This window comes from Syngnathus typhle, linkage group LG9, assembly GCF_033458585.1.
Source record: "Syngnathus typhle isolate RoL2023-S1 ecotype Sweden linkage group LG9, RoL_Styp_1.0, whole genome shotgun sequence".
Lineage (NCBI taxonomy): Eukaryota > Metazoa > Chordata > Actinopteri > Syngnathiformes > Syngnathidae > Syngnathus > Syngnathus typhle.
This window is the reverse complement of record NC_083746.1, coordinates 3,614,455-3,640,669: the sequence shown is the minus strand read 5'-3', so window position 1 is coordinate 3,640,669 and position 26,215 is coordinate 3,614,455. Positions and strand designations below refer to the sequence as shown.

The 26,215-nt window shown below is 41.1% G+C and overlaps 1 protein-coding gene and 1 long non-coding RNA gene across 6 annotated transcripts; one reads left to right on the top strand and one right to left on the bottom strand.

Annotated features, from left to right (window-relative positions):
* Nucleotides 1–2,747: 2,747 nt before the first annotated feature.
* Nucleotides 2,748–26,085, bottom strand: tbc1d4 (TBC1 domain family, member 4). Of its 5 annotated transcripts, XM_061286298.1 has the most exons (23): nt 25,239–26,085; nt 19,805–19,933; nt 19,501–19,723; nt 18,971–19,200; nt 17,908–17,997; nt 17,126–17,230; nt 16,912–17,044; nt 16,740–16,831; nt 16,545–16,655; nt 16,111–16,227; nt 15,762–15,821; nt 13,930–14,138; nt 13,097–13,249; nt 11,622–11,773; nt 10,917–11,102; nt 9,378–9,539; nt 9,130–9,288; nt 8,961–9,061; nt 8,274–8,417; nt 7,361–7,520; nt 6,321–6,490; nt 5,921–6,097; nt 2,748–4,949 (listed from the first exon to the last, which is right to left on the bottom strand). In XM_061286298.1, exons 1-23 carry the CDS (start codon nt 25,671–25,673, stop codon nt 4,707–4,709), a joined length of 3,741 nt encoding a protein of 1,246 aa, XP_061142282.1. In that variant the 5' UTR covers nt 25,674–26,085; the 3' UTR covers nt 2,748–4,706. The 5 variants fall into 5 exon arrangements, with proteins under 5 accessions (XP_061142282.1, XP_061142283.1, XP_061142284.1 ...); XM_061286299.1 differs by lacking the exon at nt 13,097–13,249 and having other exon boundaries at nt 25,239–26,084; XM_061286300.1 differs by lacking the exons at nt 13,097–13,249; nt 15,762–15,821; nt 16,111–16,227; ... (7 more) ...; nt 19,805–19,933; nt 25,239–26,085 and adding an exon at nt 14,672–15,648.
* Nucleotides 22,592–25,749, top strand: LOC133159358 (uncharacterized). The gene is made up of 2 exons (XR_009715684.1): nt 22,592–25,111; nt 25,193–25,749. It is a non-coding gene; the product is annotated as an uncharacterized LOC133159358 (long non-coding RNA).
* Nucleotides 26,086–26,215: the final 130 nt, after the last annotated feature.

The following is a 26,215-nucleotide window of genomic DNA, read 5'->3' as shown; positions in this document are numbered from 1 at the left end:
AATTAAATACATCATAATCGCGCTAGATCATCTGCGCAAAAAAAGTATTTAAAAAAACGATGACCGTTTTTACTGAGTCTACCAAAATAGGGCCCAAGTTTTTACTTGCCTCGGTCACAGCGCCATCTCGTGTGGTGACCCCCACGCCCCGCATCTCAAGGGTCACACTACTGAACACATGTACGTGTGTGAATGAGGTCTCAAGGGAGCCATATTCTCTCTTCAGACCCGACGGAGCCCACCTGGGTCTTCCAGCTGTTTTCCCTCCCAAACTTGTTGTCTCCTCCCTACGTAAAAAAAAAAAATATCTCCAGCTATCACCCTGCTTCACATTTAAAACGCACTTATTGACACTGGAAAGCAAACGACAACTGTTCAACCCATAACAGTGGTTGTGGTCCACTAGAACAATGTTATGGGAGTGCAGCAGGAGTGGAGCAGATAAAATTCCCATATAAGGCACGAGGACACTCTTCAAGCTGCTCGGCTCTCTCGCAGCTGGCTTACATCATCAACTTTTCCTCTGCTACTATCGACCTCCAAAGCCTTTTGTGACATCTACGCACAAATGTTCTTGGTAACGGAACATGTCCAGTGAACAGTTGCTTGCTGCAAGTATCTTCAAGGTTCAAATACAGTAAAATTTGCAATGTGGAGAGACCATATAGAGATCTTTCAAAACACATTGTAAACAAGTTTGAACACAGAAAAAATCGTAAGTATAAAATATGTGGAAAATACACGTTTTTATGTCGAGTAACATCAACTTGGTGGGGACTGGAGGAGCAGTATGTGACGTCTGTGTGTGAGAGTCTGGGCGCGTGAGCTGTGGCAGACAACAGCTTCTGCCTCAGTGAGCTTATTTTGTGTATGTTTCGTTGTTCTACTGGTATTTAATAGATGGACATGTTAGGATTGCATTGCCATCGATAAGTATACAGTGAAGCACCGGTTCAGCATTTGAGAATGAGCCTATTCAAAGATTTTTTTCTTTTTAAATTCTCTATTGTGCTGGAAAAACTCAGCTTTCACCGTTTTTGTGCTTAGGGTAAAGCAATTAAAGCACTTTGTCCTTTTGCGGCATCTTAGTGTCAAGGAACTATGTTAAAGTTTCATTTAGAAAATTATAATACCGTAATTTTCGGACTATAAGTCGCGGGTTTTTTTTTCATAGTTTGGGTGGAGGGGCGACTTATACTCAGGAGCGACTTATATCCATATATGTTTTTTTTCACTTTTTGGGGCATTTTATGGCTGGTCCGGTGCGACTTATAGTCCGAAAATTACGGTACTTTCTTGTAAATCTTTCCAGAGGTGTCCAGAACTGTGAACAAAACAAACAACAACCCTTCAGCAGCAATGCTTCATCTTCCCAACACGATTTCAGATCAAGCAGATGGATTGAAAGGGTGAGGATTTTGGGGAGGGGAAAGTGCGCAAACAAGGCTGATAAGACGCTCGGCATCAGAAGTCGTTCCCAGTCAATCCCCATCGGACCCCCAGCCAGCCCCCACTCCTCCACCCCGGTGTCCCGCTCTTCCCTTGCTCCAGGATGTGCGCTCGTGTGGGAATACGCAAGGAATGTGGCTTCCTTTGTTTTTAGTGTGCGATAGGCTGCCGGTTGGCGGTCATCTGGATGCATGACGAGCTCCAGGCTTGGCTGACGGCGGGCAGCGCATTACCGGTCAGACCCTCCTACAGGGGGGAGGGGTGTTGTCTGACAGAGACCCTTGCTGCCTTGGGGCACTCATGCTAGTCAACATGCTTTACATCCTATCACAGGAGAGGAAGCTAAAGATACAGACAATCTGGCAAAAACAAGTGTTCCCCGTTTCAAGATGCATTTCCCCTCCCACAGTTGTAAATTGAAATCTTATGAGAACAGTCATAATTCTAAAGAGAGGAGTGACATTTTCCCGAGTGAAAAGTTTCACTCGTACAAATACAAAGCAGCAAGTGTAAAGTGGGAAAATGTCATTTAAAGATGAAAATACCATATTAGGTACAAGAACGTTTCTAGAAATTTGAGCCAATCAGAAGTGCCGTTATCACAGGGTGCCCGTTTTGACACAGGACTGGTCGATCACTCTTAATATTGCAGTCAATGGACCATGGACTTTAAACTAACTAGATTGCTCAACACAACCGATTTTCAAACGGCCTCAGAGATGTACTTATTGACACGACATGCCAACTATGCCATGTTGTTTTAAAAAGAAATCCACGATTTACACATTCAGTGAGTAAGGTTGGTATTAAAACATTCCATTTATAAAGTCTTTAAATAGACTTGCAAGGTGAAGCAACCACTGCTCTTTCACATAATCATACAACTCCACACAGAGAGCCTTTTAGTGTTAGTCTACCATGGCAAAGTGTTAAATTATAGAGGAATAAAGTGAGCATGTTATTATATACTAAGGTTATCGGGACCAAGCGAAGTGAGGTTTATTGGATTTGTGAGTCTCTGCTTTAATGTAGCCTTCATGGAGACATAGAAGTCATCTTTAAAATGTCTTAAGAAAAAAAAAAAAAAAGTCAAAATGTTTGACGGACAGCACCTTCTGTAAACAAAAGGGAGGATCTTATCATTGCTTCAAAAAATCTCTTTTTTTTTTTTTTAAATAGTAATTGTATATGAATGAATGTAAGTGATATATCAGTAGAAAGAAATGTGTCCTCGTAAAGTCACTGGTTATTATCTTTCCAAGAAAAACATTGCAATTCAATAGAGAAATGTTGAAATATTGAGAGAAAAAAAGTTGTATTATTTTGCAAATTGCAAAATCTTGAGAGAAAAACATTTCAATTAACAAGTGTCAAAACACTCATTCCAACACAAAATCATTCGTAAATTCCCCAAAGGGACAAATATTTTGGCTTTCAAATTAGAATCCCACAGAAAATACAAAATACCCAACCCCCCAAAAAAAAATCTCTTTGGTTTCTCAATTACAATTTCCGTCAAACCGTAGCACAAAGTTGAGATGAATGTGATGCAAAGTGCTGTTGAACATACATGCGACCCCCCCCAGGGAAAAAAAAAACCACTCGATCAAACATTTGCGGCACTTCAAATTGAGAATAGAAAGTAACAAATGTGCACAAGAAAGAGGAGGCTGACCGACGGAATCAAATGTGCTTTCATTTCGGCAATGTATCGTTCTGAGTCAGGATGGGTGAGTCAAACCTGGTGGCACTTTATATTGCAACAACGCAGCCTGCGTGAAAAGGAAACATAACAAGCACATCGGCACACTGCAACAACATGACATCAATACACCTGCAACAGCGTAAAAAAAAGAAAATTGCAAAGAACAAAACATGTACATACAGTATGACCACGGAAAACTGTAGTATTTAGGCCACAGCTGATGGTCACAATAGATTTTTTTAAGACAGCAAACTAGTCAAAATAACAGCACCTCTATCGGTTTCAGTCACTTCAGTTTACTTTTGTCTTCTAAGTAAAAAAAAAAAAAGCCATACTGTTATGAAAATAAATCTGACGGGGGGGAAATGTAATGATATAACGGTAACATTTGTTCTATTTTTTTTTTCGGAAACTGTAATTAATGGAAAAAGCTCCCACACGCCTCCTGCCCCCTCCCCAAAAAAGCAAAAATGTTCCGACAAACTTTTTTTTTTTTAAGATAAAAGTAATTTGTTCAATATTTCTAACAAAAGCCAAGTCAATGGAAAATAAAAGATTTTTTTTTTTTACGTTTTGATGACTTCTTTAGACAGAAAAAGTTCTGAAGAGTGAATTAGTACCGCCTAATTTTAACGGGACAACTGTTTGAGAAATCAATTCCGATATCTGTATTAAGCAAAAAAGTTGCTTTTGTTGCAGTGTGGATGTCGGCCACAGCTGACATCACAATGAAGGCAGCAAACTGGTTGAAAGTGAAATCAACAGCGCTCCATTTGGACTATTGCCTCAAGACATCAACGATAAACTCCACACAACTGACCAAGTTGTCAGCTCGCGTTATGACGCTCATCCCCTTGCGAGGTGAGCATGAGAAAAAGTGTTGCTTTGACAAAAACAGCCAAAGAGGACATTCAGTTTGAAGTCCTCCACCTCAAATGTTTTCTTTGATTGGGTTCTGCCGGGGAAGCGACACTGCGGTCAGTCACACAGGAAACCGAGGAGGCAGACGACCTCACATCCTGTCTGAGTTTTAGAAAGAGACACTTCCTCCTAATGAGAAGACGATGCTCTGAAAAGTTCAAGTCGCTTTTCTGGAAATGAAAAACGAAATCATCTCTTTGGACGAAAAAGACATTCAACAACAGCAAAACCTTTCAAGTGGATAAAAAGCAAAGCCATTTGTAAGAGAAGCGAGTGTTACTTTCAACAATCTCCGTAGGATATTGTGCTTTTTTTTTTTTTTTTCGTCAATGATACATACAGGTTCATTATTCGGCCTGAAGATGTACGCTGGTTTATCAATGGGGGTAGTTCCTTAGCACGTCACAATTCAAATTCAAATGAAATTGTGGCTTGAAGCACTTGGACAGTAATGAAATGTTTCGATAGTCCCAGGGTTATTTTTTTCGAGTTTCACAATTTCCTGTGGGTACGGACCTTGGAGGTTCCACTGTCCTATCCCAAAAACCAGACCAATGTGTCAGTGGTGTAGTGAGGACCAGAACTGGAGTCCGTCTACACGTCTCTGTGTGTCCCTGTACACTTTTGCCCATCAAGGCTTCTTGGCACAGGCTTTGGCTTTTGCGTCGGGTGCCGCCGCCGCCGCCGTCTTGATGTGGGTCATCTCTACGTCGGTGAGTACATCAGACGGGAGGCAAGAGCGCATGCGCTCGATGGTCTTCTGGTGAGCCGACCTCTCCTGCTCCAGCGTGCGGATCACGTGCTTCAACTTACTCTCACGGGACAGGAAACTCTCCACGTTGGTTTCCAGGGTTTGGATCTTCTGCCGGGCTGCCTGGTTAAAATATCACAGCAGGATGGTGTTCTTGAATATTTCCATCTATGCATGCCTCCATCCATCCATTTTCTATGGTGATTCTCCTTATTTGGGTCGAGGGTGAGCTGGAACCCAACCCAGCTGGCTTTGTTCAAGAGGCGGGGCCTCGAGCGGTGGCCAGGGCAAATATAGACAAGCACTCATTCCAACTCACGTTCACAACTTTGGACCATTTAAGAGTCTGCAGTGAGCCTCGCATGCACGTTTTTTGGAATGTGGGAGGAAGCAAAGCCTCAGAAGCACGGGCAAAACATGCAAACGCCACACAGGAGAGGAACAAGCCAAGCATCAAACCGTAGCCTTCAATCATTATACCAATCATTAACCATTGCCTAAAAATTTGCGAGATGGTTGGGGGGGACGGGTCAACCAAGAACCATGACGCTTCTAATGTATATTATGTAAAATAATTGTCCAAAGCAAAAAGAAAAACTTAACAATTCCTTACTTTCACAGGACAAGCCTAATCTTACTAATCTAATTACTGTACCTATTCACCATATGTACTGTGATGAAATATGTTCAATGTGCAATATCAGGAGTGTACTGGCCACACATAGACAAGTAACCATTCACAATCACACCTACGGACAATTTGGAGTGGTCAATCGGCCTACCATGCATATCTTTGGAATGTGGGAGGAAACCGGAGCATTTGCTAGAATAATCATTGCCAAATACAAAAAAAAAAAACTTTAGGGGGGGCAGTTGAACCCCTGTTAAATGTGAGAAAGACATGCAAAACCGCAATCAAAGCGTGCTGCTATGATATTGCATCATACAATATTGACTATTATAAAACAGCTCAATTATCCCGATGTCTTTTCAATGTTCTGAACATGCAGCCTTTGTTTCTTTTTGAAAGTTTTGTTACACTGCCATCTACAGGAAGTCTGAGATAGCCACAGCTATCAAAACAAATTGTTTACCTGAAGTTTCTCCAGCAGCTCCATGTTCTGCTTCTTGAGCTGCGCGTTGGTCTTCTCCAGCTTGTCCAAGCGTTCCGAGTCGTTGGGCGTAGCGCCGCCGTCGGCCACCTCGTCTTGCAGCACGTGATACTCCACCTCGTACGCATGCAGCTGCTTGGAGATGTCCATCTCCGTGACCTGGCGACCAGAAATGTGTTACACAGTGTGACATGCAACAGTAGATTCAGTGATGATTATTCAGGAATATAGCACAAATTGTGTTCTTAATTATGGTTGAATTGCAATCCATAATGCTTTTCCTACTGTTTACATTGATGCACACAAAAAAAAAAACTGAATACACATTTTGACCATTTGAAACTGAGGCAAACAGTATAAAAGACACCAAAGGCATCATCACCTTAGCAATGGTCAGCTCCATCTGAACCTGTGTGAGGCTGGGAAGAGTAGTCTTCAGGTAGTCCACAATACTCTCGAAGCTATCGCATTCCACTATCTCCCCCTGGTGGTTGCTAAGTAGGCACAGGGCTACTTTGAAGATGACCTCTGAGCCCTGGACAAACAAAAAGTCTGGAAAAAAAGATAATGTGTGTCAGCATTCAAATTGTACCTAAATTAGAACAAAACCCTGTAGGTGTGTGTGTGTGTGTGTGTGTACATGTACCACCCTTTGATTAGCTGGCAAAACAACAAAAAAAGCTTACTTGAAGACAAACTAGTTTACTATTATTATTATTTACTTATAAATAAATAAAATAAATATTATATTGTCTAGCACTACCAGGAAGAAAAACAAATTGTGTCACAATGCGTTTTGTTGTTTAAAAGCTTCCTAATATTGGCTTGACTTTTATACTGTTAAAACATGTTGCTGTTGCTTTGCAAAGGTTGTGAACTAAAGGTGTACAACCAACTAATATTCAACTTGCTTGTGTGAATAAAAAAAAGTAGAGAGGGGTAATAATTATGCATTTATTTATAAATACTCATCAAGTAAAGCCATCGGAGAAATTTATTTCAACATACGTATATTAAACAAAACACTACATAATTAATTTCTACTTATTCGTGGTCTGTTATTAACACATTTGCCTATTCTGAGCTTTGTTAGCAAACCTGTCTGCTGGTATTTTCTGAAAAATAATGTTAAATATCAACATATTGTTTTGATGCCAAGTAACTATGTTGAAGTCAGGGGAGGAGCTCCCATTTAGTTAGGCCATACATAGAAAATTGTCTAATAATAATAAAAAAAAATTTAAAAAAAAGGTCAACACCTTGTGGCATCTACAGACAACAACAAACCTCTTTGGGTGGACATCAATCAGCTGCTGTTAATAAACTAGCAATATTGTATTTGGTTACTTTTCACCTCCACACAATATTAAACATTAACAGGACAGTGAAGCTACAATTTGATTAATAATTAAAATAACGTACCAAAGACGCGCGAGACAAAGCCAAGGGGGAACTGCGAGGCAAAAAGCGTGAGGAACCACGGCGCGGCATACAGGCTTGGGCAGATTTCGTACTCCTCCAGGTGATTGTACAAGTCACGGTGGTAGTCGTGCAGCAATCTGGAGAGCTGGTACATCTGGATCTTTGCACAACACACACACACACACATTACAAAACGTGACGCAACACAGAAAAATAAACAATATTTGGATTTGTAAAGGGCAGATTAAAGGGAACAATGCGAGCCATTGTAGTCGCTGAACGATTCCAAGCAGGAGAGGCTTGCTGAGGCATGCACCGTGTTTGCTCTCAGTGCATTAGAAGAAGTCAACCTGACGGTAAAACCGTACGAGAAAAAGTATAAAAATGCCCTTTACCGTCCTGCACAGGTGCCTTGTGTCCTCAAGAGACGTTAAACAGGAAGTTGTGGTAGCGTTAAACATTAGCGTGCCTGCTGATGTTTTCACAGGACCCACAAATGTCAGCTGATGTTTAAACGAGACAGCTAACTATGTCCGCTTGAAGGTGTGGTCGCGCTTAGGGGGGTGAACAAATGTTTGCAGCCTAATGGGATAGGGCAACACACACATGTAGTGTACTGCAAAGGGACTACTGTCATAAAAAGGAAGCAGTATTTCAATTTTCGTGCACTGGAAATCCAAACTATTTTTTGCAAACAAAGCTGTTCTTGCAAAAAAAAAAACCTTTCATCCTGAATTATTATCATCATTATATTTAAAATAGCTATAACAAGTATTACATAGTATGTTCCTTTGTTTCTTCATTCTCATTTTTTTATGACTGTTACTTCACCTGATTACACACAGGTTTCCATGGTTACAAGCTTGTAAATCAAATCTGTGAGGATCAAAGTAGGAATTTGCGGTGCGCTCACCTGCAGAGAGATCATGTCGGGCTTGTACTGGCGTCTGATGCCAAGGTCATACATGAGGAACTTGAGTGTGTCGAAGGCCTGCTCCTCGCTCATGTGTAGCAGCAGCACGCCAGCCACAAAGCTGACGCCCTGACAGTAGCCCACCTGTACGCACATATATCGAGCAACATTCAGTGATGTTATATAATTAGAGGCGCAACCGCCAAACTCAAAATATTCTCATCTGAAATAAATGTCCCCACTGAAATTAAATTACATGTCATTAATCCATTTCTGCCTGTCTATGCGTGTTTGCGTTGCTACTAAAACCGCATCGATCAATGCCGACGATTAGTACCGTATTTTCCGCACTATAAGGCACACTTAAAAACCTCCAATTTTCTCAAAAGTGCGCCTTATAATCCGGTGCGCCTTATATATGGACAAATATGGATTCGTGGATGAAGACTAATTTATTAAAGTAAGCTTTACGTGTTTATTTTGTGTGTTGTGTGATATTAACGTTTGAGCAACGTTGAGTTATTGATATATTGTTATTGTTTTCACTATTTCGCGATTTAAAATGGGCCATTCATTGAAGGTGCGCCTTATAATCCGGTGCGCCTTATAGTGCGGAAAATACGGTACTCCCAGTTGACTTGTGTTTTGGGTTTTATTAGTAAAAAAAAAATTCAGGATTCAATATACCTCAGTGTCCAGCAGAGAGTAGGCTTTGAGCAGGTTGTAGAGAGAAAGTTGCCCAGCACCCAGCTGGGCTGAGAAGTACTCGACGTTGGGGAAAGTCCGACCTGAAGTACAGCGCTGCATCACTCATATGTTCCCACTGCGATGTGCTCTACTGATAGCTGTTACTCACCTAAATCCACCAGAATAGCGTGTTGCTGTGCGGTGAGCTGCTTCAACAGATCTCTGTATGGCGTGTCAGCAGCTTGCTGGCGCTGAGTATGTCTGCGAGACAAGCGGTGCTGGTGGCAGAGCAGCAACCATACCTCCCCGCGACGACTTTTGGGAACACCTGAGCACAATGGCAATTTGTGCATGAACTCCAACAGACTTGTGCCAGGTTCCGGTTTGAATGAATAATATCCATTGTTGATGCCTCACCTTGGCAGAGTGCACGGTAGAGATCCTCCTGATCCTGCCGAACGGTCGTTCTGCCCGGTGCCGTCAGTTTTTTCTCCCACAAGGCCTGCAGCTCCTGGGAGTCGAGGCCCACTTCCTGGTAGCTCAGCTTCATCTTGCGAATATGCAGCTCATCCCGACTCGCTAAGCAGAAAGATACACAGTAGGTTAATTCACGATTGCTAGTTACATCAGTTAGCATTTAATGTTTGAGCCCATTTCTGCACACCAGAAAATAAAGAGCACAGATTCCCAACAGCCAGATACAGTGGAACCTCTTAAGTCAGAATTCCGGGGAAAAGTGCGAAACTGAAAATTACAACTTTTTCACATGATATTTTTTTTCTTGTAATATTGTAACTTAATGTTCAGAATATTTTTTTTCACAATATTACAACTACTCTCATAAAATACTATACAGCTAATCAATCAATTATTAAATTACATATTAACTTTATAATCATCAAACGTTTTCTCATACACTCACAAATTTATATATATACAAGTACAATTATTTGGCGCAGTGTTTTAACTTTATTATAAGAATATTAAAACTTTTTCATGTGAAATATTTACTTTCTTTTACAAGCTTTTCTTGAGATTAATTATGATTACAATTCTATTTTGGGTCATACAACACCATTTTGTCATACATTTCTGATTAAGAGTAAACAACATCAAGTCCCGATATAACTTTTTAGGATTTACCTGTACGGATTATTTCTACAGCTATGTCATTTCGAATAAAAAGCAAATCGAAATAAAATCCTAACAAATTTGGTGTCCCCTGAGCCATAGAGCTTCCACTGTTAACATGGATGCAATTCCTGACACATCTCAACATGAATCACCACAGGAATCGCATGTGGACATGAAAAGCCACAATAAATAACCATCAGCTTTATGCTTAAGTCCTCGAGGTAATCAAAAAATAACACCATACAAGATGCCAGCAAGAGAACCCAACAGCTCAAGAGAACAACATTGATTCCAAAGCCATGCAAAAAACCCCAAAAAAAAAACATGTCTTCATCCCTGAGGACTCAGTTTATGCTTCTTACCTTCTATTGAAACGTTATTCACAGCAGTGATGTCAAAAACAAAGAAAGACTTGTGTTGGTAGTTTTACACATACTGCAGAATAATATACAGTGCATTGAAAGTGTGTGGAATTAAATTATCGGTTGTACTTTTACATGTTTGTGTATGAATGTTCATAAATAAAACTATATTTCCTTAAATATTGTTTTGTTTATTTACTCAAATTCCTTGTAGAGATTAACAAATGTTTTTGTATAAACACTTTTTTAGAATGATACTGTATTTGCTCATGGGCTATTTCAGAACATGCTGATGGCTGAGGCAGGAAGTTTCATTCAACACACAGCAGTTGAACATAGTACAGTGACAATAAAAGTCTACACACCCGTATTCAAATGGCGGGGTTTTGGCATCTAACAAAATTACCCCTCCATTGGTAAGTCATTGTTACTGAAGGGACATTGTTTCATAAATACTCACCTTCCAGCCTCTGGTTTTCCTTTTCCATACGCAGCAGCAGGATCTGCTGACGGATGGCGGTTCTCCACAACGTCCGGTAGTCCTCTGCCGTTCTTTTGGGGCGACCACCTCCGCCACTTAGAGGGTCCACACTTGAGTGTGTGCCACGAGGGGAGAGGGGCAAAAGCTCCCAGGCATCTGACTGGTCTAAATGAATGAGGGGAGGAATAAAAAAGTAAGAATCAAACCTGCCTGGGTAATTGTGAGGTGATTTTAGCTAATTTCAGCAAATATTGGGGCAATGATTTAATTTTAATTGGACTATTTTAAGGGCCTAAAGAGTATCCAATTTTATGCTCGTAAAATTACAACTATTTCTAGCAGTATTGTGATATTGCATAATGTTCTTGAAAAGAGTTTACTTTTTTCTTGTCTGCCACACTACTAAGTTCCAAGTGTCATAAAATAGCAGAAACATCACCCAATATTGTGACTTTATTTCTGTAATATTTCAGAGGAAACTCACGCGAGCACAGGCAGAACATAAATTGTATTAGATTAAATTCTAAAAACCTTTATACTCATTCTGATCAAACGACAACTTTTTCCTCATAATTAAAACTTTCTGCTAGCATCAGAAATCCTAAAGCTTTCCCGTAAGTAATAGATAAATGAACCCTGCATCTTATATAGCATTTTTAAGTCGGGCAAAGTGATTGAAGAGACCTGAGTGTTGCTGCATGTGGCTCTTGCCCATGGGGGAGGCGACCCTCAGGAAGATCTTCTGTCTCCACGAGACCCTGCGCGGGCTCGGGGGTGGTCCGCTCACCGAGTCACTGCTGCAGCCTGACAGTGTCCTTTTCCTGCCTTCGCCATTACTGCCACACACACACACACAGATTTAGTGTTATGTTACACGGGCAGCAGTAAATGGACACGCAAAGAACAGATGAAACTTTATATAAACTGCATGAGTTGATATGCTGAATGATGGACATTAAACATGTGGCATCTATTAGATATGTTAATAATGAAGCAAACAGCCACAGCTAGAAAAAAAGACATTGAAAGTCTGTAGAAGGGTTTGAACAAAGAAAGTATTCATCAAGTCAATGAATTCTTTCAAGTTATTATTTAGTCTATTACAATGAGATGATTCATGCGTATCCATCTACGTCATTGCCAGTTAAAATTCACTCCTGCGCGGAAGCACACATTTACTACACCTTTGCTTTTACTTCCTTCCTCTATCCTCTTTCCCTTTTGCTAACCGTGGCCAACTAATCTGACAAAATGTTCTCAGTGTGATTTATTAGGTTGCATAGTTTTTGTGATGTTTGTCAAAAAACACAGACATTATTCTTGTAAAATTAAAGCTTTTTCTCAAGTATTTTATTTCTGGGCTAAAATAATATTATTCTATTCTTGTGAAACTATTTTTTCTTTTCATATTATTATTTTAACTTTGGCTTCATTAAATGTTCTCATCAATGGTTAAATGTTATTCTTAACAATTTTTTTTACAATATTCAACCTAAAGCAATTTTTTATTACTTTTTTTAACATTGTGACAATTAAAAAAACTTTCTTGGAATCTTCTGTCTTGTAAAATAACAGGTGATGAAATTCTGACTTTATTTCTGCAATAAACAGCTTTTTTGGCTTCATTTTGTCAAAACTTTGTTTCATGAGTCGGTGACTTTCCATTATGGCCCCAAATCACCCACAGTTAGTGAGAGGTATTATTTGAAAAGTAAGATAAGGATCACAATTGATTCAGTGAAATAGCAAGGATGAGCCTCACGCTGTGGAAGTGACATTTCACAAGGGCGTGCTCCAACGAATCCTATTTATAATGTAAACATTAACCTTTACTCGCTTTACCACGCTTCAAATGAGCGCCACCATGCTCGATGGTTCTTGATCCTCCGCCAGCTTGAATTACAATTGTGACACAATTGCTAAAAGCTCCAAATCGCGTTATGCATTTAGTTTGGCCATGCAGAGAAGAGCTCCAAAGCCACATGCAAGCACGACAGCATCCCCCTCTACTTCGCAACGAAACAGGGGTTCTCACTGCTGATAGGCAGGAAAAGAAGATCAAAATAAAAGCTGGGTGTTAAAAGGTTTGGACAGCCAACATGTAAACATTTACTGTCATCCCAGCATAAAAAAAATAAATAAATTCATCATCCCGTCACCTCTTGATACTCCCACTGTCTGTCAGCGAGCTCAGTGAGCCCAGCGAGCCCTGGTAAATGCTCTTCAGGAAAGTGGGAGCGGAGAAGGAGGAAGAGGGGGGGCTGAGGGACTGGCTCTCCGATAAACTGCGCGTTCTCGACACGGCCACGGGACTGCGTGAGCACCCCCCGCACATGGAAAACAAACATGTTACACTTTTGGAAGGGAAGGGGAGAGGAGGGGCGGATGCTCGGAAACGTGTGCCATTGTTTAGGATAAGTGGGGGGTCAAAGTGCTGCAAATAGATGACAACGTTTCTGTGCTGAATAATTAGTTTAACAACCGTTCATCGAATCTAAATGACTACCACTGTGTTCTATAAAGATGTTTGATAAGATGGCAAGATCGAGCTCATGCTTGCTGCAGTTGCTTTTTTGGTCATGACACTTTTGCCAAACTAGGACTAAACGAAGCATGAAACCAGTGGAATTCGTAACAAGAGCTGCGCAAAACATCCCTGAATCACTCCGCCACTGCCAGGTAATGCTATCTGTAGTTTCGGGTCAGGAAATACCCAAGCGTGAGCCATTCTAAGCAAAATCGCTCTACAAAGTAGCAGCACAGGACATGCCAGGAGCATTGGCACCAGTGATGTCACCCTTGCCCATTGTTGTGGAATGAAATGTTTACTTTAGACTTGACTGCTACAGTAATTCATCATCATAATTATAGACAGGTACTAGATATTGTGTCTGTTTGAACATTTTTAGTGAACTGACTAAGCAAAATATTCCTCGGGTTTCTTAATCAATTCTGATGATGTCATGATTATGTGTGGCTAACATGATTCTACCTGCTTTGCAGCACTTCTGACTGTTGCCTGCGCAGAGGTGCGTGCTTGGCCAGGCTGCCCGCCTGGCCATCAAAGGAGATGCGCTTCTTCACGGGCGGGTGGCTGAAGGTGTGAGCGCGCCGACGGAAGTGCTGGCTTGATTCCAGGTCATCGTCTGGGAAAGGGGGCGGGGAAGCCGGGGGGGAGACTCCCGTATGTTCCTCATCCTGCTGCAAAAGATTAGATGCCGCAGACTTTCATACTCATTTGAGAGTGGCACGTGTTTTGTTCAAAATAGGTTTAGTCATTGAGGCTACTGTTCACGCACAAACAAAGCGTTGAGCCTACTGGAACTTGTGCTAACCAAAACAGCAGCAACTACCACATCACATACAGATGAAGTGCGGATTATTGCATTTCCTCACAAATTGGCCTCACTTTAAGTGACAATGTTAGCCAGAAGGCGCATCAACCACTTTCAAATACTTTGAGCGCTCACCAAAACAGCAGCACCTACCAAGCACTGTAAACAGTCTCTCTGACTGTAATAATAAAAGTGATAATAACCATAAGGTTGATAACCACTTAAAAATGCGTTCCACAAATATGTGACGCTCTTTTCTCTTATCAGAGAAAAAAGGTATTAACTGTAACCTCCGTTCAGAGACAAGACTGTCCACACACAGCTGAAAGCAAAAATACCAGCTACTATTTGCGTAAAAAAAACGTGGGCGAATAATCAAACATGAAATTTAGCACTCACCTCGTCAACAAACCACCACTGCAACTTTCATTTGTGTCCGCTCGTGGACTTCACTTGCACACTTCTGCTGGTGCAACTCCCTCATCCATTGTATTCTAATGAGCAGTGTCATGTGATTTTTTTGAAACGCAAACCCCCACCAAACTCATGGCGCTGACATGTTTAACCGAACCAGCATCTCGTTCTTCCTTTCACCACGTACGAGTAGCACAAAATACTGAGTGTCAGCTCAAAGTGTACTTGATTGTGACGGACAGGTCAGTAAGGTCGTGTGCACACTGCTCTTTCCTCTAACGAGGGTGGTGGTAAAAAATAAAAAAAAACAAGAGGAAGTAAACACAAGTCTGACTCAGCAGAAGTGGAAATCCTGACTTGGGAGTTCCTGACTGGCCTCCTGACACCGTCATGAGGTACAGATGTTCAAATGTACCATGCCTCCCCCGGACCAAAATATGAGGGAGGGGAGGGGGGTGGGTTGTGCATTAGTATTTTTTCTTTAAATGTTGAATTTAGTTATTCAACATGTGTGCTCCTTAAAACTGAAAATGTCTGCTTTAAAGCACTTAATGATGCTGGATGCTCACTTTACAGGTGGTGTCATCATCATAATAATAATAATAATAATAATAAATTTGTTAAAAACTGCAAATGTACTCTAGGAATATCAATTGACAAAAATATCTAGTCACTTGATATTCATATCATATCCGACTCAAATTGAGCTGGTTATAGAAACAATTTAGCTGAATCGTGTACAAAATGCCATGAAGAGTGAAACCGAACTTTTAATTCAAGCTATACGCCTCCCAAGCAGTCAGAGGGACTGCATCATACTCTCATTCAACATTCTGCACAAAAGTGACACCACAAACATAAACGTCTCCCTGGCTTCGTCTGTAGCACGTGAGCATGGAGCGCTGCAATGCCCCAACGTGACTGTAAGACGGCCGCTGTTGACGTTTGAGTCGTTCATCACAAGTTTTTCACAGCCCAAAAAAAAAAAAAAAAAAAACGAGAGGGAGGAGTGTGGGTGACACTTCCCAGAATCCTTCTTCGGGGAATTTTGTGCTGCCTCTGAAAGGACACTTACTTTGTCAAAGTTGCTCATGCTTCCGATGCTTCCCAAACGGTCTCTCATCCGGCTGGCTCCCTGCAGATGATAAACAGAGTTAATTAATGAGACATTTTAAACCAATAATAGCAGTGGTTGTTATCAGCACCAAATTGTACCATTTTTTACAGTGTGCTAGTGATTAGCACATATGTCTAGCAGTTGAGCTTTGAATCTGAGCCAAAATAGCAGATGGCAGAGGAGTTCTCAGACCTCGGATCAGCCTGGATGTGTTGTCTGACTTATTACTCTCCATACAGATATGGGTCAATCTAAATCCTTAGGGGAACACGGTGACGAAACAAGGCAGATAGGCAAGAGGACCTACCCGGACCAGGATGTTCTCCAGAGAGCTGGTGAGGGATGAGCGAGCCTTGTTCTTCAGGATGTCCAATTTGAAGCGGCTGCCCGTGGCTGCGCCGTCCCCTGAGGAGTTGCTTGCGTTCTGCCAACATCATTTTGTAAAATATTTTTGTATTTCTTCCCCAATATTTTCCCCCCTATGTACTCTATTAATAATCAAAACGTGTAATATTTTAACCATTATTACTTTAGCTTTTCTTTGAAAACAAAAATGTACTGTACCTAATATTTTAATTATGCAACTCCCAGTAACAATTAATGGTCATTTGAATTTTGTGACAATACTGAGAATAGTGATCATCTTTATTAATACAACTATAAAATTATGAAATTTCATAGGGTTTTGCTGTCATTTAACAACTTTAAGTTTCTGGTATTTTGCAGTGGAAATGCAGCTACCTGAGGAGCCTCTCCAATATGGAGGTGGGTCTTCTGCTTGTTTTCACACAGCTGCCTGAGATACAGAATGGCCAGCTCATTCTCCTCTTGGTCTGAACTGGGCTTCAGTCTCTGCAAATTCAATCCATAATGTGGCCATTAGAGTATTCACTCAGCCGAACCTTTTAACGTATTCTGAGAGGATGTCAGCCTGACCTGAACTCGCTCGAATATCTCCACTTGCTCATTGTCAGGCAGCTGGGAGAGATATTTCTGGATAGCCAGCTTTGCTCTTGGAGGGTAGAGGCCTGGGAAAAAATGAACTGTATCAAACCACTCTTCTGTACGAAATAAAAATATCAAACAGGAAAACAGCTTCTTACTCTACCTTCAATGCGTTCGCAAAGCTTGTGCAGATCGTGCATAGGGCAAGCCTCACATAACTGGACCAGTGTCTTATTGCTTTGCAAGGAGGCAGCTGTGCTGAAGGCCTGCTTCAGGGTCAGCATCACCTCATCAACCTATGCAAGTGTTTCAGTTTATAAAAAAATAAAAGAATCAAACTATGTGTTTTGCTAGATTGTATCCTGCAAAAGACTCACCAGAGACTCGCTGGCACACTGGAAAACAAAGCATGTGTATTGGTTGGGACCAGATTCTGATGGCTCGCGACAGATAAATCCAAAATGGTCCGTTTGTTTGATAGCCTGTTAATAAGTAGAAAATTGATCAGATTTTCTCATGTGCAGTCAATGATTTTGAAAAAGCAAAATGTCTTTAAATTGAATACCTTTCAATATCCCTCGGTCGGGTTGCACGAGTAGCAAGGTCGAAAATCAATTGGCAACATACAACATGGACTCTTCTATTTAGGCGCATAATGAGGGCACTTCAGATCATAATCAATAACAATGCACTCCCCTATCGGATTGTATTGAAATGGTCCTCCAGGGGCTTTACTTTTACCGTGGAAAACAGGAATATAAGAAACTATTTGTATTATATATTTATTATCCGCCTTTCAATATTTGCATCAAGTCTATATGACCAGTTTCCTTCTATGATGCCTTCAGATTGCTCTGTATTATATTGGCAGTGAGTTTGTGGTTCTTTATCTTGTTGCATAATAAAGGATCCCCCAATCAATACGGCTTAATCTTCCTTCAATGGCAAGAAATGTTTTTGTAGTCTTTATTTCACGACATATTCTGGCTGCCATCGTGATGAAAATTGAGTCGGCTATGCAAACCAGCCATGACATTGTGTCCATTGAGTTTCACAGATGAGCTAGTGAGCAGTACTTCTACACTGATAATGATAGTGATGAAAAGCATCTTAGTGTATAAAGAAAAAAAAAAAACAATGGCGCAGAAAGCAAACCAACCTGACAGCAAGATGAAATGTCTTTGAAGTTTTTTTCCAACACCACCGTTTTACTGTCTGGACTTATGAGATTTACTTCAAAACGCCCAACCTGTGAAAAAGAAATTAAAAAAACAAAAAATTCAATCAGGCTGAGTCATTGACATTAAAACAAGCAGCATAACTGAGGTCCAAAAATACTAGTAGACTGCAGCAGCACATGCTGAAATCAATGTCAGTGTGTTGCAGTGTCACATATTGAGCGGTTGACTATAATTAGCCTCGAGTGGAAATGTGGTGAGAGGGACAGCAGCTGGCTCACATTGCTTTTTACATAGAAAAATAAGAAAGGAAAATGAAAAAACATTAGGAGCCTATTGTCGCAGCAATACCGAGGCGTTGCACCACACTGGACAGTGCGTTATGACTGCCCGCCAAGTGAACATAAAAGTGATTTGCAGAAGACGTTTTAGCACAGTGGGTATATTTAGTGTAGAGCATCAAGACAGCACCACTTCTATTCGGACTAAATCCAAAAAGTGTGCTATCTGTACTCAACAGATTGTCAATATCCACTCAAAAACATTAATTTGCAAATGTACAGGGTTTTTTTTAACTGGAAAAAAAGATAAAGTATCTGCAAAAATGTGTCGTAAATCCTAGTGCTGCTCTTCCTAAATAATTAAAGATAATGTATAGTGTCATCATGCTACATAGCTTGCAATGTGATAAATGCTAAAAATGTTGCTAATACCTATGTATATTAAGTGCAAAATACACACATTTTAAAATATTGTTTTGTATTTAGTAAAACAAACTGTTCACTATATTTAAGTCTTCTATTATGCTTTGAATGTTTTTAATGTATAAAGCATGTGTACTGCAGCAAGCATATTGAAATTCAACTACCGTATTTTCCGCACTATAAGGCGCACCGGATTATAAGGCGCATAGAATAAATAACTCGACGTTAATGCAATCACAATATAGTAACACTCGAAATAGTGAAAACAATAACAATATATCGACATGCAGTTAGAGTGTGTGATGTATTCAAGGTTGAAAACAAGCTATCACAGGTCTACCTGGAAAAGCATGGTTCTGTTTTTGTCCGAATCGGACGGCTGAACATGGTTGGGAGCGCTAGCGTGTCTGCGTCGTGCGGAGTCCATCCTGACCCTTTCTCCGGATTTCATTTGGAAATTTGCCGCCAGGCTGTTGCAGCGAGTGCGGAATTCCTGCGGTTCCTCAAAGTCGGAATCTTCTCGGATGCACTCCGGGAACGCTCCTCTCAGGCTGCTCTGACTGCCGGACCCTGCAGCACATGCAGTCAAGACAGCATTTTTACCAAGTAACACCTACCTGAGCTATTACAACTCTTCAGGAAGCATGCACTGACTAAGTAAATCATTGTGAATGAAATTTTTGATTTTTTTTTTTCCCCAGTAGCACAATTTCACTTGTATTTCAGTATCTTTTCAGTGTGGCCCTAAAAACTAAAATAAACACTATGTTAAGAAAGCTGTAATCTAGCAAGTGTTAATGTATTACATATGAAGTGGCAATATTAACTTTGAAATACATTTTTAAAAATGTGGCTGACTGCATATCTTACCGGTCAGGTCATCCCCTTTTAGACCTTCAGCATCATCATTCTTCTCAATCAAAGCCAAGGAGAGTGGATCTCCTCCCACCCCAATAGTGAACTCTACTGGGACTTTCTCCATGGACCCTCGTTGGCCGTTGAGAAGGCGTTTGCGCTTCACCTCGTGTTGGTGAAACTTATCGATGCAGTCATCGATGAGGGTGGCCGGAGCTTTTTTGTGCCCCACCGTCACCTGCAGTTGCATACCCGGTAAGGATCACGCAAAGGATGCCCAGTTGGCACAAAGGATGTTCATTTTGCATCCGGTTCAAACCTTGCCACAATATAGCACTTCAAACTTCTGAGAATTGTAGAAGGCGTCATCGGCTTCCTGTTTTGGTTTAGTGTCTTCCTTTAGGGCCGATTTGGACACTTGGCGAATACTGCTGATCACCTCAGGCACCTTTTGGAAAAAAACAATGGAACGTGTTTATAAAAACAATGCAAAAAGGATACGACTGAAGTTACTTATGAACAATAGGTCATCATCATCAAATAGGTAACATTGACGAGGGTCTTCATGGCTCTCATAGGTAGGTGATTACACGGAAGGCTTGCTTTTGAAAACATGGACTGAAATTTATGTGTACCGTATTTTCCGCACTATAAGGCGCACCTAAAAACCTCGAATTTTCTCAAAAGCCGACAGTGCGCCTTATAATCAGGTGCGCCTTATACATGGACCAATATTGAGCCACTACAGCAGGCGTGTCCAAAGTCCGGCCTGCGGGCCAAATGTATATATCTTATATATGGACAAAGTTTTAAAATGGGCCATTCATTGAAGGTGCGCCTTATAATCCGGTGCGCCTTATATATGGACAAACCTTTTAAATTTTCATTTCTTATAAAGTGAACTGCAAGTATTTCCTGTAAATATTAGATTTTAACAACTGGCGAAAGCAAGTTGATGCAATATTGTTTACGCTTAATATAACTGCAGCTAAAAAAAAAATACAATAGCGAGACTTAATGCAGCCTTGAAAATAACAGCGAGACCAGAGAGACTTGTGAAGAAGACTACTGTAGGCAAGCAGCCAGGGAACGCCCACGCTTTCCCTGGGAAAAAGTCACGACAGGCAACAACAAATCAGAGCGTTTCAGGGACGCTGAAACCGTTCCTGTTCTGTCGAGTTTGGTGCCGTAAAAGTTTGATGACTTCGTGTGCAAGTCAAAACAGAGAATCTTTGCAAGCAATAATTAATTAGACTTCTAGGGTATCATCGTAACAAGAAAAGAGTGAAAATAGACTGCTTGAATGCAGGCTGAATGTTTCTGGTATAAAAAAATTATAAATCTATACAGGTCATGAACATTTATGAATGTTTAGACTTAAAGCAGATGTCAGGAAATGGTGTTGCCTTTGTTGGACTGGAGGAGGAACGACTGGTTCTCTCAAGGCACTTGACTGCAGTCATGTGTTTGCACGACACTTGATGGAATCTTTCCACCACCTCATGAGGGCAAAAGTAGCCTTGAGTTCAGGCACCATTTCAAAACAAAACAAGACGTTATGTCAACTTTAAGCAATGCAGGATGGCAACTATGATTAATAGGCCCCAACCCGCAATAACATTTGGTACACCTGTGCCTTCTAATAATATCCAACGCAAATGTTGCGTCAAAAAACAAAAATACAAAAAAATCATGGCCTTTACAAAGATAATACTGTTTACTTGTGGGGGTCTGTGCGCTTCATAGTACAATTCATAGCACACAATTGCCAAAATTTTATATTTTAGTATATAAATAAATTGTATTTAAAACTGCAAGAATAAAAGTTTTTCGGAGTGCGCGAAATTGCAATACAAGAAAAAAGCTGAAATTGGCTTTTTTCTTGAAATATAAATCTCACCTCTTATTGTATTATAAATTTATTCCTGTAACATTACAATTTTTTCCCCTATTTTATGTGAGATACAAATACAGATGGAGATATTGAATTTGTTTTCCCAAAATTAAAAAAAATATATTTTTACAAAATGTTTGATTGCACAAACAAAAACATTTTTTAAAAAAAAAAAAGCCCCTATGATGGAGCATGAGTTGATTCTGCTCCCAACTAGGATCATTCAGCCTTGGTAAAATAGCACCCTTTTATCAGTTCGATTTGTACTCGCCCTTCCAAGACAACAGTAGGTCAACTTCCACTGTGGATCAGTTCCAAGTGACAACAGAGGTGGTGATGCACGATTGGACGGGCCCTTCAGTCTGCACAGAGTGTGATCAGATTGCAACTGGCCTGGCAATGGAACAATGCGGTTGTGTCTACATTAAATTCGTCTCAGGGGGGGCGTAAAACCAAGACTCCAAAAATGGGTAAAAGGTTAAGGTCAAGATTACTCTGAATGGCTTCTTGGATTGACCGCTATCAATTTTTTCATTCTTCCCAAAAGACATTTGCTAATGTGTAACTGGAACAACTTTTAACAGTCCCACATGGACTACATATTGCAACAACAAACCCTTTCATGAGGTTGTCTTTCAAGTCCAGCAAGCAGCCAACCCCGTCTAGTAAGGCACAAGCATATCTTGTGATTTCATTGTGTTCAGATTCCCCTCCAGTTGAACATGATGTTCTTCTTCCCCACCACGAATGTTGTGCTATTTAATTATCTTCATAGAGGGAAACAAACTGCAGTGCTTAAAGCCTTTGCGCTTACATTGCTCCCGTCTCACATTTAAGGCTAATAATAGGTCTGGATTCGCGCTCGTCAGCTCTCGATAACGAGGAAACCACAATGAGAAGCACAAAATCGTAAACAGTAAAGACTTCAATTGAACCCGGCACATGTGAAAAGTGCACAAGTGGAATTAGAAGTACATTCCAAGTGGTGCGCCCAGCCACTGACTGCCAAACCAGTTTCTCTTGCGTAAATACTGATGTACATTCAGCAATACTAAGAAATGATATGTGAGACTCCTCGAAAGCTCCCAGGTCTTAAATCTGCCACGTCTGCATTACTCTGAGCCATCCATGTCTCAGGCTTACGAGAATTCCACTTGAAACATAATAGAGCGCAGGTACATTTGAGGGCAGCACAAAACGTGACTCGAGATGCGTTTGTGTGCTCTGGTGACGTTTCCCAGGTTCCAAGTAGAGATGGGCTGGGACCTAATGGTTCATGTTACAACATGATAAAACATCTTGTGAAACGCAGTGTCATCATTTCAACCCTGTTGCTAACCAAACCAGTTGCACCTACAGAGGTAGGTCAACAATTTCTTAGATGAATAATGTTGCCTGAGTAGTATTAAAGATGATCTGCGGATGATGTCCATTTAATTACGGGTGTGCAGGCCTTGTATTTTGTTTTAAACTACCGTATTTTCCGCACAATAAGGTGCACCGAAAAACCTCCAATTTTCTCAAAAGCCGACAGTGCGCCTTATAATCCGGTGCGCCTTATATATGGACCAATATGGATTCGTGGATGAGGACTAATTTATTAAAGTAAGCTTATGTGTTTATTTTGTGTGTTGTGTGATATTAACGTTATAGCAACGTTGATTTATTGATATATGTTTTCACTATTTCCAGCGTTACTATATTGTGATTGCATTAACGTTTGAGCAACGTTTAGTTATTTATTCTATGGGCTTTATAATCCGGTGCGCCTTATATATGAACAAAGTTTTAAAATGGGCCATTCGTTGAAGGTGCGCCTTAAAATCCGGTGCGCTTATAGTGCGGAAAATACAGTAGTTTCTCTTAAACATAAATCACATTGGGTGATTGCATTTGAACCAGTCAAGAAAAGAATGCAGTTACGAATTATGCCTTTTAATCACATATAATCGGTTATTGGTCATGGCTAAAATGTGTTTTGACATCAAGTATTTAGGGCACCAGATGACAAGGCTAGCGCACTGGGTTTTCAGGGAAAGTTAATCCTCAGGATGCCTTATTTGCTTATGTGGTAGCTAAGCTATCATAAAAGCAGACATATATGAAAGTCAATCAAACATAGTGCCTCTGAAGTGGCTTAATATTTTGGTGAGTCATTCAGGCCATTTTTACAGAGCAGTTTTGTTCAGTGTACATTTGCAGTATTGTGAAACGGTTCCAAAACAGCCAAACTGTACCATCCCGCTTTTTGGCCCACTTTTATTTGCAGTATTACCAGTCAGTTTGCTCACTTTGGGTGGGGCTAAACATGGTTCTGTCTGTACTTGTGACACTTTTCCCCCCGTGCACCACCTTAAAGTGTCCTAAATCTCTCACTCGCATTTGGGTGTTGCTGGTCACAGTACCGTATTTTCCAGACTATAAGGCGCACCGGACTATAAGGCGCACCTTCAATGAATGGCCCATTTTAAAACTTAATCCTTATATAAGGCGCACCGGACTTCTAAGCGCACCATTAATGCATCATGTCAGATTTTTAATCCAAATCAAATCATTCTCCATTTTATCTTTTTTATTTCAACTTCAGATGCAACAAATGACTTTATAATCACAAAATAATGATCCATAGTCTTTTTGATTCATGATTCATAGTCTTCAGCAGGCCATTTATGCTTGATTTCATGACACAATGCTTCGGGCCAGTTTGAATTTAGGAATTTAGTCCATATATAAGGCGCACTGGACTATAAGGCGCACTGTCGGCTTTTGAGAAGATTTTAGGTTTTTAGGTGCGCCTTATAGTCCGGAAAATACGGTAGTTTAGAACGATTCACTTGTATAAACTGAAGCTAGCCATCCACTGATTGACTACCGTAGAACGTTTACTTCACAATAAAATTGAAAAACATGATAAAAATAGAAGACTACTGCAAAAAGTCATCACAAAGCATTGTTGAACATTTTGTGTTTATCTTTGAACGGAATACGGACTTTTTAATCGCTTGTGCACACAATAGATGTTAGGCGAGTCTTTGGCCAATGGTGGCTTTGTGCCTGTTTATTTGGATGTGGAGGAGCGAGGAAGAGCAATAGATGTCATATCTTAAAAGGTTAAAGCCATTTGTGCTATGATCTCCAAATAAGAGGGTTGCTATGACATACCGTGATGTAATGCACCAACATTCAAGTGCAATGTTCATAAAGCATTTTCTGTGGCACACGCACATCTTTATATGGTCATATTCCTGTTTCCAATTCAAGTTGTTGTTAACAATATAGAAATGATAGTTTATAAAAAAAAAAAACCATTGGTGTATATGTAACAATATGGACTGGAGATTCCATGGTCATGCTGGAATGGGAAGAACAAAAACGAGAATCCAAAGAGACACACATACAAATGGACAATTTAGAAAACGTGTCAAACTCAAGGCCCGGCGATCAAACCATCAATTGCTGCTTCCTAATTGCTGTCTTAAAGCAAACAGTGTGTCTAATTTGTTTCTTGCTAAATGGGTTTGCTCTCTGAAATGTTGTACCAGAATTGTCTTTTTTCCTTCACTTTTCAAGAATATTTCAAACATTACATTACAGATCAATAAAGAAAGTTGAATTTTGACAACTCTGATTTAGAGCATTAACAACATGCAAGGGGGGTAAAAGGAAGTCCACAAAGAAGATCCAAACTCCTCCACATAAGATGCAGACATACGAATATCGAACCGCAGATCAGTGAGTCAAACATGCAAAGCACACATTCACTGTGCTGACCACATCCAGTCTGATAACGGTGTTCATTTTGGGTTGTGTGAGTTGGTTGGGTGTTAAGGGGCGGGGGTGTCAGAAGTGCATGTGGTACCTGGTTGGGATCGCTGGCCTTGAACACGTGACAGGACATCTCCCCTTCGGGGTTGTCTGGATGGGCCCGCAGCAGGTAGGCAAAATAGGTGAGGTCGTTGCTGTTGTGCATGAAACGGGTGATGTGCTGCGCCTTGTGCTCGAATATGAAAACCGAATAGTTGTTGCTGGAGGAGGTCGAGGAAGAGGAGCATGGCACGCAGCGGAGGAAGGGACTGTGGAGCACCAGATGCACCTCCCGTGGCTGCATGGCGGGGCCGCAATCGCCTTTTTCGCTCTTCCGCCGGATTTCGGCTACCAGCCACGGCAGCATGGGCAGCGTGCTACGGCGGTCCAGCAGCGCCCAGCCGATGTAGGTCAACGGGAACCTCTTGTCCTGCATTTGGCTGCCGTCCTTCTCGCCCGGGGGGGTCTCCATGCTGGACAGCTGTGACATTTAAAACTTTTTTTTTTTGCAGGGCGTAAAAAAAAAAGGGCCACTCCCCAAAGACGCTAACTGTCATGGAATAAAATGATCAGAGAAAAACGCATGGAGTTTTCTTCCTGTCTTCCTCGTCTTCTTGTTTTTGTCCAGAGAAGCGAGCTAAAAACGTGGCTCAGGAGTGCACCAACGTAAACACAAGGCTGTGCTTACTTTCTCCAGGGGGAGCGTCAGAGTCCCCACAGCCCAGCTGCGCACGATCTAAACCAGCAGCGGCCACATGACGATTCCCCCTTAAAAGCCACCATAAACGTTGTTTAAAGGGCCGTCTTTCCTCTAGTCTCGCTTTCCTTCCACGCAACGTCTTGCAGAAGGGAGGTGGAGCGGCCCATGCGCCTCCACGACCCGCCCATCCACGGCATATGTACAAGCTTTAGGGGTGGGACCTCCGTGCGGAGAAACGTGACAGCGCAGATACACAACAGGGGTAGGGAGTGTGTTCCCTTTCGTGCCGGGGTATCCTACAGGGCAGGGCGCCTTTCTAGGAAACTGACCAT